General features: G+C 42.0%; 1 protein-coding gene across 10 annotated transcripts in view; it reads right to left on the bottom strand.

Moving 5' to 3' along the window:
* The window catches only part of TBC1D30 (TBC1 domain family member 30), a 55,208-nt gene that overhangs the window by 18,311 nt on the left and 19,995 nt on the right, over positions 1–16,902 (bottom strand). For 4 of the 10 annotated variants that reach the window (XM_074902938.1, XM_074902940.1, XM_074902936.1 and 1 more), the window contains 4 exons: positions 6,583–6,644; positions 6,125–6,190; positions 2,834–2,959; positions 1,568–1,753 (listed from right to left, as the gene is read on the bottom strand). In XM_074902938.1, coding sequence (XP_074759039.1) covers positions 1,568–1,753; positions 2,834–2,959; positions 6,125–6,190; positions 6,583–6,644 — 440 coding nt within the window. Of the gene's footprint in view, positions 1–1,567; positions 1,754–2,833; positions 2,960–6,124; positions 6,191–6,582; positions 6,645–7,317; positions 7,466–9,103; positions 10,729–12,360; positions 12,469–12,526; positions 12,810–16,902 lie in introns of those variants that run through there. The other 6 variants (XM_074902944.1, XM_074902942.1, XM_074902941.1 and 3 more) reach the window with 4 other exon arrangements.

The following is a 16,902-nucleotide window of genomic DNA, read 5'->3' on the forward strand; positions in this document are numbered from 1 at the left end:
GAAATTCCAACCCTGCAAAGGCCAGACGCTAAGCTCAGAAAAGAAACTACTTCATTTTCTGCAGGAGCTATGGACACGCACACAACCAGTATGATCAAGCAATGCCAATTTATTGAAGGTAAGCAAGCCCTTTTATAGGTTTCTCCTGTGCACGCGAACGGTACATGGTGCAATCCTTATGACTGGACAGTTAGCTTTGTCCACGCGCTTCAAGCCTTCTCCAGATTGGTTAATAAGCGCCACACTCAAATGTCTTTCTCCGCCCAGCCCATCTCCTGGAGTTGGTTGCTGAGTTCTATGTCCTTGCCGAGCGTGCACATGTGTAGGATTGCTCACATGTCCATTATCTCCCAACAATTTTCCATACTTATTTCTGCCAGATAAAGCCCATTTTGGTGCTAACAGCCTTCAGTGCTTTACCTCCCTGGGCAGTCTGGTACCATTCCATTGTCTCCTTAGCACAAGAAGCCTGACACACTCACAGTAGAAGATAATCCAATAATATAAGGATGCATACAGTTCTTATAATCAATTTGGACTTCATAAACCTTGGGCAACCATATTTCCTATATTATCATAGTGCGTTTCAGACGTTTCTGGGCAGTATAAGATATATATCTTATATATAACATAAAATGTGACAAATTATAGTTAAAAATACTGAGGAAATTTTTAGCAAGAATTATTGAAAGGAAATTTTACTTTCTGATATAAAACATATATGATGGGATTTTCTTCCTACTACAGGCAGCTCTCTAGAATTAAGTATTAAATACCAGCTAGCTGGACTCTACTACCACAAGCTTTATATTTTAGGATCTCTGAGTGGATCTAAATATTTACCATATTTAAATAATTGTCTAAGGCAAAACAAACAGCTCAATATCTCAAGAGTCACAGTCATGTTTGCTAATTTGACCACAACTCATACATATGAGCAAGTTTACTTAAGGGAATGTGCACAAGATCTCAGCAAACTTTAAACCACATCCTGTAATAAACTGTGTTTTCATTTTCTGACATACTATAAATTTCATTAAGCTTTCTTTTAATTAGAAAAGGTCTAAAAAAATAAAACACTGTACAACTAATGTAGCCCAGAAAGTAGCTTCAAAGTGATTTACTTTCATTTTAAATATTTTGTGTTTTCCTAGAATTTGCTTTAAAACGCAGCAGATTTATTAACTGCCTCACATGCTACTGCCACACAAGTGGTTGATAATGGAATCTGAAGGTTTTAGATACCTATGGTGTTTGGAAGCAGACCTGAGATCATAGGATAAGCTATTCTAGTCAGTAGCAGTGTTCCCATTTATTTTTATTACAGCCAAACCCTCATTTGTTTCTGTTTGAAAAAAACAAACAAACAAACAAACCAGCAATAACATTTAAACTGTTCATTTAGCTCAGAGAGGATAACAAAAAATCCATAGATATAAATTGGCTAACTCCTTTGAGTCTTCTCTTTTTGGCTGTCTATAAAATTCACACACTGGTTTATTCTGAAGTTCACTAAGTAAAAGCAATCATCAACACTGGGAAAAAAAAAAAAAAAAAAATTACTCACTTTCAGGGCATCCCCTTCGTTGCCCTCCATTACTTCCAGAATAAGTGCAGCTAGTATGTTAAATCCTTGACAATAGCCAACAGATTTATTCCACCTGGCATAAGCCAGTAAAACACGTTTTAATACCACTCGATCTTGCTCTGCCTCCTGGCCGCAGTAAGAACTGCAACCAGTTCGGTGAAGGTCCTTTACGGGGGGGGGGGGAAGACAGACAAGAACAGACAAAAAAGATTTGTATCTTCCTTCCCCCCTTAGTTTTCCCGCCTGTCCCAGTTTTCCTTCCACCTCCATCCTCCCAATACATATTCCCAAAATTGATGATAATGTTTCTTTTTTAATCTGTAAACCTTTAGCTTACTGAAGAGAAATAGGTTTAGCAAGCTCTTAAGTAAACAAGTCACCTAAAAGATGTTCATATGAAGTTGTCACAGAAGATATTAACAGATATCTAGGTTTCAAAGAGGCAAGACATAACAGCTTGCTTAACTGAACAAAAAAGAGTGACTGTTTTTATTGATGTATAAACAAACTACTAAGCAATTAAGTTTTCAAAACATAAAAAACCAGAAAGTGTCCTTGAGGTTTAAGCAATTTGTAAGTGAAAGGTAAAATGTGCTACAAATTAATATCTATAAGCTTAAATTACCAAGTGTAGATGACAACTGTAATAATCAGGAACACAAAGCATTTTGCTCTGCATACTCTAATTAAGGTGACTATTGAACACAATCCTTCCTAAATAGAGTAATACCTCCTAAATAGGTAAACAGACAAATATTTAAGTCACCACAGCAATACAAATCTATTAAGCTCTTCCCTAAAACAGCGCATTGTTTAAATACTAAATGTTAATTAGCTAAGAAACATACATAGACAAAAGTGCTTTACTACTGTAAAATAACTGAAAAATGTTCAATTGGTGTATTATAAAACATACTTTCTTAATCCCAGCAAACATTTGTGTTTATTTATAGGTAAGAGGAAAATTCCCTCATGTTCTTCATTAAACTCCAGTATTTCTTTTCAAATAAAAAAGTAGAAGAAAAAAAAAAAATCAGTAGTAGCAATTTTTTTTCCCAGCTAATACTAACCATATCTGTGCATGAGGACCAGAGATGCTAAAGGAATAATTTCAGTGAGCTAAAGAGAATTAAGACGTAATTTTTGCCAAAACAGTTTCAGAGGACAAAATAAACCCAAATTCCATCTATTAAAAAAAAATTCAACTTTTCATTCAAAAATTAAAGTAACAACTTAACTGGCTACCTTTACTATCTGGATGCCCATAGAGTCATCATCAGGATTACTTCTTTCATTGAATGTGAAACGCATGGTTTTATCCCAGTCAATGGCTATACTGTGTAAGTACTGATCAGCCAGGGTCAGCCAAACCTAGAAATACACAAAGAAGCTCAAGAAATGAATTATTTCTCAAATAAAACATGAAGAGTTTTGATATATATAATGTTAGATGAACCTCATCAGCTTCACCCATGTGATCTACTGCTAGACTTGAAATATAAAAAAAGAGGACTACATCTAAAACTGTTTTTGCACAATTAAAGTAATACCTTGCTCCCTAAAACAAAGGAAAGAAACAGAGTCAGCATTAAGTGTCCAGATCTGTGAACTGCTTAGAAAGATGCAAGTCTGTTGGCAGAACCTGAATCTACAGGGGTCCTTCAAGATGGAAGCACATTCTCCTACAAGGACCCTCTTCTAACTTCGTAACTGGCAAGGCGTTTTATAAAAAGGTAACACTGCTGCAGGCTTTCCTCAAATTCAACCATGGATCCATCTCCTGGAAACCCCACAAAAGAAATCTAGTGGCGCTTCTCTTTACCAGAGGTCTCTTCTGATCAACTTTGCAGAAAAAGAAGCATCTATCATTAACTATTTGGGATTGATCTGAAAGTATCATCTGGATCAGAGTAACTTACCCTTTACCAGAGGGCTTCCTAAACTGTTGGTGCTACATGGAGTTCTGAAAACAAACATTTTTACTATTTTTAAAGCCCAATAATTACCATAACAGATTTATGCATGTGTAAGACAAAGGCTGGACCTTTATTAAACATCTGAAGAGTTCCTGAACCGTGAAAGACACATGAGAGATCATACAAAGACAACAAGTAACAATAAAGGATCTTCAGGAAACTGAAAGAAATCATGAAAGCAAATTGGTCGAGTTTTATGTCAGTCATTAACTCACTCAAGTGAGAAATGCAGTTCAGACACTTCCCCCAGATTTAAACACTTAGATAGCTGCATGATGATGAATTTATAGACAGCTCCCAGAATCTCATGTTTTCTGCATTTAAATGTCCCTTCCCACACTTCTGCAAAGCCACCCATGCAGAGGAATGCCGCAGTTCTGCCTCCCAGCAGTCTTTGGCACTGCTGTCATCCTACTGGTGTTGTTTAACTAGATTCTTTTCCTCTGCCAGCCCCAGAAAACAAACGTCACATGCCACAGCAATAATGCAGATGTCACCCTGCTCCTTCTGCTGCCAGCAAAGGAAGCAATCAGCATGCTGCCAACACAAAATGCTTCCTCCTTTACTGTGGTATCAATCTTAAAATCATTGGGAAACCAAGGAACAGCAGTGAAAAATCCCACATCCCTTCTTTGGTTAGCATCATGTGATCACATGTGAGGAAACAGAGATGGGCAGAATGGAAAGGAAAAACAGAGATCCGAGTTGGATGATGTGGCAGAACGTACCCTCAGCAAGTCTTCTGATGACACAAAACTGGGAGGAGAGGTTGATAAGCCCAAAGGCGCTGTGACAGGCTGGAGAAATGGTCTCACAAGAACCTCATTAAGTTCAACAAGAAGAAATGCAAAGTCTTGCACCTGGGAAGGAACAACCCCAGGCACCAGTATATGCAGTGGACTGTCCCAGTTAGAAAGCAGATTTTCAGAGGAGCTGGGGGCCTGGTGGACACCAAGTTGACCGTGAGCCAGCAATGTGCCCTTGTGGCAAAGGCAGCTCTTGGGCTGCATCAGGCAGAGCGTTGCCAGCAGGTCGAGAGAGGTGATCCTTCCCCTCTGCTCAGCACTGGTGAGACACACCTGGAGTGCTAGGTCCAGTCCTGGGCTCACCAGTACAAGAGAGCTATTGAAGAGAGTCCAGCAAGGGGCCACTAAGAGGATTAAGGGACTGGAGTATCTCTCCTATGAAGAAAGGCTGGGAGAGATAGGACTGTTCAGCCTGGAGAAGAGAAGTCTCATGGGGATCTTATCAATTTATATAAATACCTGAAGGGAGGATAAAAAGAGAATGGAGCCAGTCTCTTTTCAATAGAGCTGAGTGACAGGACCAGAGACAATGGGCACCACCTGAAACACGGGAAGTTCTATCCAAACATTAGGAAACATTTTTTTTCACTGTGAGGGTGACCGAACACTGACACAGGTTGCCCAGAGAGGTTGAAGAGTCTCTTTCCTTGGAGATATTCAAAAGCCATCTGTACACAGTCCTGAGCAACCAGCTGTAGGTGGCCCTGCTTGGCAGTGGGGTTGGACCAGACGACCTCCAGAGATCCCTTCCAATCTCAGCCATTCTGTGATTCTATGACCTCTGCCACTAATGTACCACAGAAAATTCTCTGAGAGACTTACTGCAGTGTGGGAAAAGAACATTTCAGGAAAGAAAAAAGGCTGTTAGATGGATATAATGATTCACTGGAGTTGTAGATTAAAAATAAAATAATAGAGGTATGAGAAAAATAATGCCACTGTAAGTTTTCCATTTCCTTCCCCCTGATTTGTAAAAGGAAACAGTTTGGTTTGGAAAGATAGCAAAAAGAAAACAGGAGAAGGAAATTAATCTGATGCCTCGAAAATATATGGAACTACATACATTTTATAAAGCTTTAAAATATTATTTTTATTAAAATTACATTTCTAAAGCTGAACTTGTGTGATTCAGTTTTATAGAAAAGATGAATAGACATGCCTTTTTTTAGGCTAGGGAACTTCAAATGTTGTTGAAGAAAGCAATAAAGTAAATTTAGCAAAATCCCACTGGACCCTTTCCTACAACACCAACTCACCAATTTCCCATTAATGGTGCACCATACCATTCTACATAACTCCTGACTCTGAACTTCCCTAATTTACGCAATTTGTCTTTCCCCCATCAAATGTTTCCATGAGCATTCTTGTCAGCACTAGCATCTATCAACGTCACCTTCACAAGTATGACAGCCTACACTGGAGATGTGTTTTCCTTTCAGCTGATCATCAGCTGCAGAGGCAGCTTCACCAATGCAATTCCTTGAGACTGACAGAATGAAGCAATAACATCTGCACCAGAATAAGTTACCTAAGCACCAAGGATAAAGAGCCTGACTATTGAAAATACCATCTCTACCTGTCTCCAGCTGTCCTGAGGTCATCATTGAAGAATGTAAACTAGGAAAAATCCCCAGTACCACTTAAACTTAAAACTTCCAAATGTTTTCTAAAAAACACTGATAATATTGATGTCATTCACCTCTCCTGAAAAACTCACAGGCAGTATGTCCCACAAAACATACAGGTCTACTTACTTTTCTCCGCCATTCTTTCGGTATGCCTGTTGGCAATCTGGCCACTGCTTTGAGTGCATCATGCCACTAAAAGCAAAAGCATCCAAAAAGGTATCAAATCCGTCATTAGTTTAATGCAACAGTATAGCAATATTTACAACACTGCAGACATGCACATTCATTTCATTTTACTGCATATATCTGAGAGTTTAACTGCTTAACCCAGTCACAGGGAAAATATAATTATTTACTAAGAGATATAACAAAAATATAACATTCTAGAACATACTTATGAGATATCCGAGTAAACAATGAAAGCCTATTGCATTTTTCTAATACTAATGGAACAGCTTTTGATGCAATATTTCAAATAATATGATGACATTAGGATGACAGATGCACTTTTGAACTGGGACAAGTATCCGAATTGAAGAGAACTCAGTCCTTCATAAACTCAAGAGAAAAATGAATCAAATTACCTGCTGAAAACCATTTTGACCTAAAGATGGTTCAAGGGTGAATTTCAATTTTGTATCAACCCCTAGAAACAAAAAGGGAAAAAAAATAATCACGGCTATTATTTTCATTTAGCTCAGAAGGGAAAAAAAAACCAAAGCAAAACACAATTGAAATAAACCCACAAGATTTCAGCTACGTGTTTTAACAACTACATTTCAATCTGTTTCTGTGAATTCTTGTCTTCACAGTGGATTCAAGGCGCTTGTTAAGAAGTACATGGACAAAATTGTTTTAAAATGCAGTAATACCCTCTTTAATGATGTAGTTCAGCACAACTGACTTCACTAAAAGTCATGTAGTAGTACACTATTCTACAAACTGTACTTGTACACTGCAAATTATGATATGCATCCACAGAAAAAAAATACATACAGTTTCCTTCCACCTGTTTCAACTTCTGGACATTTAATCACTCAAAACTCATTTCTAAGTTTGCGATGCTAAAGTTATTTTATTGCTCAGAATATAAATTTTTTTATAACTTCTCAGCACATAAAGCACATTCGGCCAGTATTCTCATTTAGGCTTGAATTTTATTTTGGCCATTACAGCAAATTCTTCTATTTGTTACAAAACACGCCTGCTAATAGTCTATGAAATACAGTATTACATAAAATACTAGGATCTCAAGTTTGGCCAACACTAGATCCTGATTGTGGCCCTGGAGTATTCCACAACACGAAGAACACCAACACCTTTAATTTGCTTTATATCCCACAGTTTGAATGGACAGCAATTTGGTCCTTCAAATGCCGCTGTCCGGAGCTCAGGTGCTGAACACGGCGTCGCACCACATCTACCCCTCAAGTCTTCTGGCATAAAGAATAAAGCCTTTCTTTCTTCTTCATCAGTAATTTAATACAATGGATATTTTAAATTATGTCAGGCATAGATTCTTGTCTTTCTACAATATCAAGACAAACATTTTAAATATATATTTTAATAGCCATATAAAAAAAACCCCAGACTTTAATCCTGCAAGGTTTTAAGTATGTAAAATCCATGCTAATCAACTCACCAGCAATAGCGCTTTGGAGGACTAAGCCTGTGAGTCTGACGGAAACCCAGACTGTAGTGGCATTTGCTAGTTATGGAATGTAAAATGCCTTTCAGCATTTGCATACTGATGTCCTGATAAGTAATTTAAAAGCCTTATTGCCTGATCAATATGTATTTATACACAAAGCCTTCTCCTTCAAGTTGGGTTTTTTTTTCCTCTGGTGGGGGAGAGGTAAGAGAAGAAAGAAGATTCACACAAAATACAATTTGGTTCAGAATTTTAGCATTTTAGAATTGCAACACTGCGACTTGGGGATTGGTGCTTTCATTTCCCTGCTTCAGATTTAGAAAGACATGCTTGTCAGATCCAGAAAAATAAAAGCTTCAAACCATAATAGAAATGTCTTGGAGAAACATTAAAGGATTAACAGTTATTCCTGGAAGTAACTGTTTATTAGCATTCTTCCCCATAATGCCACTGCCACTCAGCAGGAACTCCTAATAGGTAAATCTCTTCACAATAATTCAAAGCAACGTAACAATGCCAGTAACCTACTAAGATAATTATATCACACTTGCTGTAAATGTGAAAAAGTGAGTCTCATTCCCAAGCAACCTAGTGCTAAGTACTGGAAAACCCTCATACATACAAGAAAATATCATGACCAAGAATTCCTTTTGTTAGGGCAACAGATGTTGACATGTTATCTAACACTGCCTTGTAGCAAACAAGCAATAGTGTTCCAAAATAATCGTGTATTCATTTCCAGCTCAGCAGCTAAATATTAATCACTTCACAGTTTTCTAAGGCTTAAAGATCCCAGTAACAACTTCTCTCTTTGTCTTATAAGCTTCCTAAGAAAGACACAGAGACAGCCAAGTCTGCAAAAGATCAAGTACAATAAAATCCAACCCCAGAGTAAAGCAAAATGTATCTATCAGCTACATGAACATCATGACCAGGGAGCTGAGACAGGGGCCCAGATACCTGTTTCTCTTGATTAAATGAAACTGAAATGAGACCCCCTGAACCTCGATCTACAAAAGTTTATTAAATCATGGCAGACAATTAAGACAGGTCTGAAAATTACTAGAAGCGACAATAGTATGTTAACACTGGACTACATGGCACACTGTCGTCAGTATGGTGAGGAACCTCTCAGTCAGGCCATACACTGTTACCTCTTGTGGAAGCCATGGAGTGTCTGTCCCCTTATTTGTTCCCAGTTAGAAATATTACCAAAATCAAACTACGTAATGGTTTTGTGACAGGGGAGGGGAAGAGCCATGTGGAGTGAGCCACAGACCATACAGGAATGGTTCCTCATTTCTATCCATTTTAAAGAATTTACATTTCCCCCCCAAAAAAAAACACCACCACCCCACCCCCAATCTTTTTCAATAAAAATACAGCAAGTAAGCAAGAAAAAAAAAAGCTGTAACACAATTAGTACAGAGAGTGCAATGAAAGGCTATACCCACCCAGGAACTTCCCGAGGCATCTGCAAGAAGGCAACCAGCAAGCTAGGAGTAGCATCTCATTACCTGTTACTTATTTCTGGCACAAGAACCATCCTACACTCTTCACTGAATTTGCCATTGGACTTTAGAGCTTTAAGGAAATTAATGCCTATCCCGATTCCAACCGCTCTTGGCTTCCCAAACCTTCCTACCTCCATTGTTCCCCTTTCCCTAACAAATCTCCCACCCCACATACTAATTTCTTTTCTGCACTCAGTCCTGTCATTTTCATCCTGTACGCTTTTGCCTGCATCATCACCAGCCTTTCCCCAGGGCCTTTTTTCACAGTCTTTTCTCCCTTACACTTCTATCATCTGTGACATCTTACCAGAAACTCCTTTTAATTCTGCATTCAGTTGCCTTCTCCCCGCAAACTAACTTAGATTCCCCAATGGCTTCTTCCTCTCTCAGCACCCCACACCCATCCAACCCTACCGCAGACCTTCTGCACCTGTTTTCACAGGATTTTCCCCTTTTTGTCAATCCTCCATATCTGGGCTACATTCCTCTCCATTACATAAACTCTTTGCAGAAAAGATGCATTGTGACCTTATGGGAATTCTCCTTCCTCGCTCCTCTGCATGGACAACCCAGCAGAAATGTACCACATACGCAGCAATAGTTCCTACTCTCAGGGACTGTAAGCGCTGTCAGTACAACTCAGCCCTTTATATCAAGCCAGCCAGGCTATAGCACCATTTGACATAATTATCACCTCCAGTTCATATACTTTCAACTGATGCTTCATACCTAAAAAGTGTATTAACTCATGTAAGCAGGAATGTGTTGGGAACACATATGAATATTAGCTTCACAAATACAAGTACACACAAAGGCACACATGTTCAGCACCAGTCAAATTTCTGAAGGGTAGGGGAATGTCATAATAGGGCCTCATTCAATCCCCTTGCAACCAGCTCACCAAAAACCACTGCAGAAAAAGATATTTTTAAAAGAGAATGAAAACAAAAGAAAAAGAAAGATAAGTACCCACAAAACCCAGTCCCATTAGCTCTTCCATGTAAAACGCACAATGATTCCTGACAATGAAAGGCTGTAAGAGGGAAGATTATACCCCTAGGATTTCCAAACCCTAGCAGACTTCCACTGCATGACCAAAATGTAGCACAGGACCACATAAAGAACCACAAGAGCAAGAAAAATGTTGTGGTCAGCCAAGTACCTGCATGAAGGAATCAAATTCCCACTCTTCAGCAACATTAAACAAAAGGATGGGGCAAAGTCCAGGATTTTTTTCAGAAATACTAAACCAGAAAAAGCATGGGAAGATGATCTGTTCTGATGCATGTATGTAAGCTATAAAGCCATAGCTTCAAACTTACAAAGCATATCAATGTAGGTTCTTGGCTGTACTTAAAAGCAGCTGCTGAAACTTCTCCCATGGAAGGCAAATAAGTATTTTACCGAAAACAAACGAGGAAAAAGCTCTAAAGGAGCTTTCTGTGCAATGGGAGCCCAAACTTGGGGAAAAAGCGGCAACGTAAACTACCACCTTATTGCTGCTTATCGATTCAGGAAGATTCTTAGCCTTGCCTTGTAATTTATCTCTAAATGTAGATTTTCATCTGCAAAATGAGAGGTAAAAGTAACATTCTGAGTAACTCTGCATGAAATCACTTTTATCAGGAGCCAGAGCTCACCGGGATCCATCAAAACATATCTAAAATTTGCAGTCTACAGAAACTCCTCAATACAGACAGCTTATACAAACACTAGGAAAATCTGAAGGAATTTCATTCAGCTTATTTTTTAAGGGCTCATTAGGAGCCCCAAATCCATCGCTCTGTGAAAACATGCATCCTGAATGATGTTATTGTATTTACTTACATATGAATGATATGGAAACCCCAACCCTGTGGGATTTCCTAGCTTTAAGATTATGGCATTTGTGGTTATGCTTCAGATCACCTCCTCTGGTCTTTGTGGGAGTGCAAGTAAAACAATGTCATTATCCAGATAACATCATTATCTGGGATATTAGAAGACTACTGTAGGAACAGAGGTCTGTGGGAGTTACAAGTCAGGAAATCTTGATAAGAGCAACCCCATAAACCTATACCAGAATATATCTGAGACCTTACGAATACCTGCATCTGAAACTCATCTCAAACACAGAAGCAGTCCGCATTGTGTGTACACACAGCTAGTACAATGAGAAACTAAACCTTACATATTTCTGTGCATTGCTCTACATTTCAGCAGACCTCAGGCTTGCATGTTTTATAAACACCTAGGATTAGGCACCTGATCAACAACATTTTAGCTACAAGTGACAGCTCTAACATTGTAAATTGAATTTAAATTTCTAATGCTTCATGAAGAAACAAATGATCCATAATTTTAATGGCAGGCAACTAGAATCTAGCATTCAGTAATGATCACCCATCAGTGCTTCAGTGGAGAGGCCACCTCCCTGGAGCAAATGCACGCTGCTGGCTGACCACCTGGTCCTTAAAAGATCTTGGTGCTGAAGCAGGATCCAGAAAAAACAGCCACAAAGCCGATGCCCTCCTCCTTAGGAAAGGCATGGTTGAGAATTTAGACAACACCCTACCGCAGACAAAGGCTGGGCGGGAGGAGGGGTCTCCAGCATGCCCAGACTCAGCAGGTTTAGCGGGAGAGGTCTAGTGAAGCTGAGAGGAGACCGCGGGGCCTCGGCGCTTGGGCCATGCCGGGGAGAGATGGGGAGCGGCTGGTGGGAACCAGCGGCCCCGGGGGAGAGGGGAGGGGAGGGGGACAGCGCGGACCGGGCACGGCCACACCACACAAAAGCGCTGCGAGGCGGCGACGCCGGGCGGGAGGAGCGGGGAAAGGCGACGGGAGAGCTGAAGGGCAGAGCCGGGATCCGCCGCGGGAGGAGAGTGGGAGCCGCGCCCGGGGGAAGGGGGCAGCGCGCTGCCTCCCCTCGGGGCCGGCGGACGCCTCCGGCCTCCCTCCCGCCCGGGGCCGGGCCGGCTCCCCCGCCGGGGCCGCCTCGCACCCGCTGCAGTGCCTCCCCCTCCCGCTCCCCAGCCCGGGGCCACCTCGCAGGCCCCGCTCCCCCCTGAGGCCGGCCCAGCGCGGGCGGGCCCCCCGCCGCCTCGGCCACCGCGCCTCAGGCCGCGACCACGGCGCCTCAGGCAGGCCGGGCCCTGCCGAGGGGCGGCCATTTGCCGGGGGCCGGGGCCGGCTGCCGCCCCCGGGGCGCAGACCCCTACCCGCGGCCCTCATCGCCCTCCGGCCGCGTCCTCCGAGCCGAGTCGCCCCCGCGGGGGAGGCGGCGGCCCGGGCCCCGGCCGCTCCCCCTGCCCGTCCCCGCTAAGCAGTTTAGGGGATTGCGGCCGCCGCCTCGCCGCCCAGCCGGGAAGCGGGGGGGGAGGCTACCTGGCTCCAAGGTGCAGAGCAGGCGCGGCGCCGTCCGGGAGATGCAGCTGCGCTTCTTGAGGACATTGCTGAGGATGGTGCCCACGCCGCCGCCCGAGCTCTGCCGCTTCAGGCATCGCCCCCCGCGCCGCAGCGAGCCCGTCAGCCTGTCCTGCCGCATGGCAGCCCCGGCCCGCCGGCCGCCCCCGAAGGTCTCCCTAGGGCGGCGGGGCGGGGGGCATGGTGGGGCGGGGGGGGTGCTCGGCCGGGCTGCGCGGTAGCGGCTTTGCTGGGTGGCGGGGATCTGCAGTGCAGAGACAGCAAAGTCGAAGTGCGGGAGAGAAGAGGGAGGACGAGGAGAGAAGAAAGAAAGAAAAAAAAAAAAAAAGAAAGAGGGGGGAGAGAAAAAAGGGGGGAAAAAAAAAAAAAAAAAGGAGTTGCTCCCGCCCACAATCCTAGCATCACTGCCTGAATAAACCAGAAGCCTCTCCTCCTCCTCCTGCTCCAGCACCACCTGGGATGCAGCAGGCGAAGGGGAGCAGCAGCTCCAGTTAGAAATAAAGGGATCGCCGGCGGCTGTGGCAGGGCTCAGCAGTGGCCAAGGGCTCCAGGACCGCTGCACAGAGATCCCCCAACACAGGCAGTAGGGACACTGCTCACCTGACGCCTGTTAAGTGGGGCCAGTATTGACATTTCTGCCGAGAATGAAATGAGCTAAACATCCAGCAAAGAGACTTCTCACGTGGGATTCTGCCCTACAGCTGGACATGTATAGCTAGTCCTGCTGCCCCTTTCAAAAAGCTGTCCTGGGAAGGAGTCCCACAGGCACTACCAGACCATGGGACAAGGGGAGAGTGACCGATGTAACAGCATCTCAATGACAGGGCAGGCTGGGGTCAGGTCCTGCGGCCAGGACTGCTTAGGGATGGCCCCAGCAGCAGCAAGAGCAAGTGGGCTGCACTATTTCTGTGTTTCTGAATCTCTAGCACAGAGACTTTGAACATCCTCAACTAAAATAATAGCCTTTTCTGTGAATCTAAACTGCCACTGCAATTATTACTAATGACGTGCCATGCACTAAGCTGTCAAAATAAGCTATTCAACAGCATTTTATGAAATGCATTTTCCAGTGCTATTTGACCCAATGGCATCTTAAAAGGGTGTGACAAATAATTTCAAACTAGTGGTTTGATTGACAAGAAGGAAAAGTATTTGAAATAATTATAGCTTTTATGATCTAATCCACACAGCGTTTCTTTGGAAGGAGAGCAGATTTATCACACCACGTTAGTTGGGCTCAGAGACCAGAAGTCTGAGTCTACCTGCCAACATCTGTAGCTTTGAAACAACAATTTACTCCTTTATTAAAAAGATGTTTTTCTCAGCCATATTACAAAGATAGGAGAAAACTGGCAACAGATAAGCAGCAAAGCCAATTATATAAAAGATACACAATATAAATCACAGAAGGCCTTATTTTAAGATCAGTTCTATCTATCTTTAGAAGTTACTGTTAAGTTTTCAGAGAAGCATGATTTTGATCATGCCTCTCTAAATATCTGGTTCGGTTTTGAAGAAAAGTCACTACATTTGAGCTGCTAGCTTGCAGTCTGAATAGATAATTAAGTCTGCGTGTCGGTGGTTCTTTTTTTAACAAAGGTGACACTTCCCTGCTGATATAGATGATGCAAATCATTTTATTTCAGTGCCAGCTGAAGATGATGATTTAGTGGTTAAAACATCAAATTGGAAATGAATTAGTCTCCCTAAATGTACAGATTGTACCAACAGGACTGTAACAGAAACATTTAAATACCAAAATAACCATGTAGTCTCTAACATTCTCCTCTTCCTTGAGTACCATACACAAATAGCACATTGTTCTTGGATCACTTCAAGACGGGCTAACCCAACACCACATGCCACTGCCCAAAGTCTCAGGAGCCAAAGTGTGAGGAACCTCTCATTACCCATACAGTGAGACTCAGTCATCCCACTAAACTGAACATAATCATATGTTACCTTCAATTTTTGAACAATTACAAATCAGCTCTAAGACAGACATCAATATTTAACTGATGAGGATAACCAGCTCTCAAAGTGAGAATTTGATGTCCTCATTACTGCTATTTCTCCTACTTGTCATCTTATCACTCTATAAGAAAACTAAACAATCAGGACAATCATTCTGTGACTTGGAACATGGCTACTTCCAAGGACCAGCATACCATTAAGAGGCTTTCCTGCATGCCAGCCAATTAATGCAACATCACTTTTAAGAAAAAAAAAAAAAAAAGTAGAAGACAAAATGAAGAAGCTTAGCCATACTATTGGGTTTGATGACTCACTGGATCATTAGCACAAATGGATCTTAGAGACACGGATAAGCATCCCATTAAGCAGACATATACATATTTTAAGGGCAAGAAACTAGCTTCTAGAAAAGTGGATGGCATTGGGTTTTAACCACTGATCAGGCAAAGCCTCTAATGTGTTCTGCAGTGTCATGCTTAGATGTCTGTGCATGTCAGCAGCTTGTATAAATTTGCCATATTCACCATTGTTAAGATGTAAATAGTTTTCAACGACAGGAAAATTTCAGACAAATCAGCGTAGTTCCAAGTTGGTGAAAATGCAACAAATCTTAACTTAAAGATGTCACCAGCCATCACGAATCTAGTTTGATCCACCAATGCAGAGAGGTCTGGCCATGTCCACAAGTCCTCACCTGCAATTACTGATAAGACAGATGACACTTTGAAGCTATTTGGGGAGGGTGGGAAATAAAAGCATTTTGCCTAGCCCAGATATTTAAGCTCCAACATCAGACTTTGCTTTTTCCCCCCTGTAGTTCATTTATTTCCTCCCACACAACAGAGTCACTTCCTGAAAAGCCTTACACCCTTGTTTGGTATCTCTGCAGTCTTACCACCACCTGCTAACCATTCCTTTTTAAGGCCAGAACATACTTCATAAGAAATACTAGTTCACACATACAACTTGCTCGATTGTTACCATCGGCCTTGTGGTGATTGGTCGGTCCTATGATCACTACCAGGTTTTGACACAGAGAAACCAACTCCATTGACCTTAAACCTCCCTGTTCATCAGCCTACTTCTCTTCTGTCTCCACTGAGATAATGAGGTAAAAGGCAGCTAGAAAGCAAGAATGAACACAAGCAGATGGGGCAGTGACAGGAACAGCAGCAGAAACAGGATCACAGACCAATCTTGCTTTTAAAGAAAAGTTTGGTTGCATGGAGCTTTAACTACCCAAACCCAGGATTACTAGAAGGCACACGTCACTGGTTCTCTTCTGATGTGTGCAAAGAAGACTAAACATAATCAAACGACTAAAAATGGTAAGACATCTTCAGCTGGGTCACTGTATTTCATGAACTCCAGATCCTCCCCTTTATTTCGCAGGAGAACGTGTGGACCTTCTGTAATTCTGATTTGCATGATAACATCCCAGTAAAGCAGTGAAAGTTTGGGGAGAAAGCTTGTTTGCCACGCTTCTGGACACCTGTGTTAGCAAAAATACTTAAAGCAACATGTACCCATGAAAAAAATACATTGTAACAAATATACTGTATGATAATATTGTAATATGTTTCATCCCAAAACATTTTAGAAATTATGTTTAGGCAGCATCACTACACCAGCTTCTGATACAGCAGATATCAGAAAGAAATATATATTGATAGGATGAGGGGAAAAAATGTATTGCAACCACAAGGGAAAACCTACTGTATTGACCACATCACAGGGCCATTGTCTGCTATGTCCAAGAGTTCCATATGCTACCTTTAAGAGCCCAAAAATGTAACCAGAAAATGTAATCCCATTACCACCTGGCTTCAAATAGCTCTACAGAAGTTAGAAAATCAAGAAATTTTAAATCTGTACCAATACATGTTGTGACGTGCATTCTAGTTCATCATGAGCTTCAAAAGAGAAAAGACTTCACTTTCAAATTGCAGTGTATAAGAGAAAACACATGGAATGAAATATGTCCAACTTTGGAAGGAAGAAAGAATAAGGCAGTTTGAGATTCTCCCAGAAGGAAAAACTATTTTGAAGACATTTAGCCCATTAAACCATCTTCACCACTGGAGCACAAAATTGCTATCCTACCCAGTTCTCTATGTGTTCTATTATTAAACATACCCTCTGCCAAAAACAGCCCCATTTCCTTCTGCTTGATCTTAAAAGTCTAAAAACAAGCATGACCCACCTGGAGTTTCACACGCCTCCAACGCACCAGGTGGTGCCACCTCTGACAGCTTGAAAAGAGGCCTCTGGCTTGTTGGGTCTTTGACACTGAAGGGGCACAGGTGCTACAGCGATGCTACAGTGTGTGTCTTCGAACATGAAAGCTGGCAAGGTGGCACAGT

Source organism: Athene noctua, chromosome 3, assembly GCF_965140245.1.
Source record: "Athene noctua chromosome 3, bAthNoc1.hap1.1, whole genome shotgun sequence".
NCBI classification, from domain to species: Eukaryota; Metazoa; Chordata; class Aves; order Strigiformes; family Strigidae; genus Athene; species Athene noctua.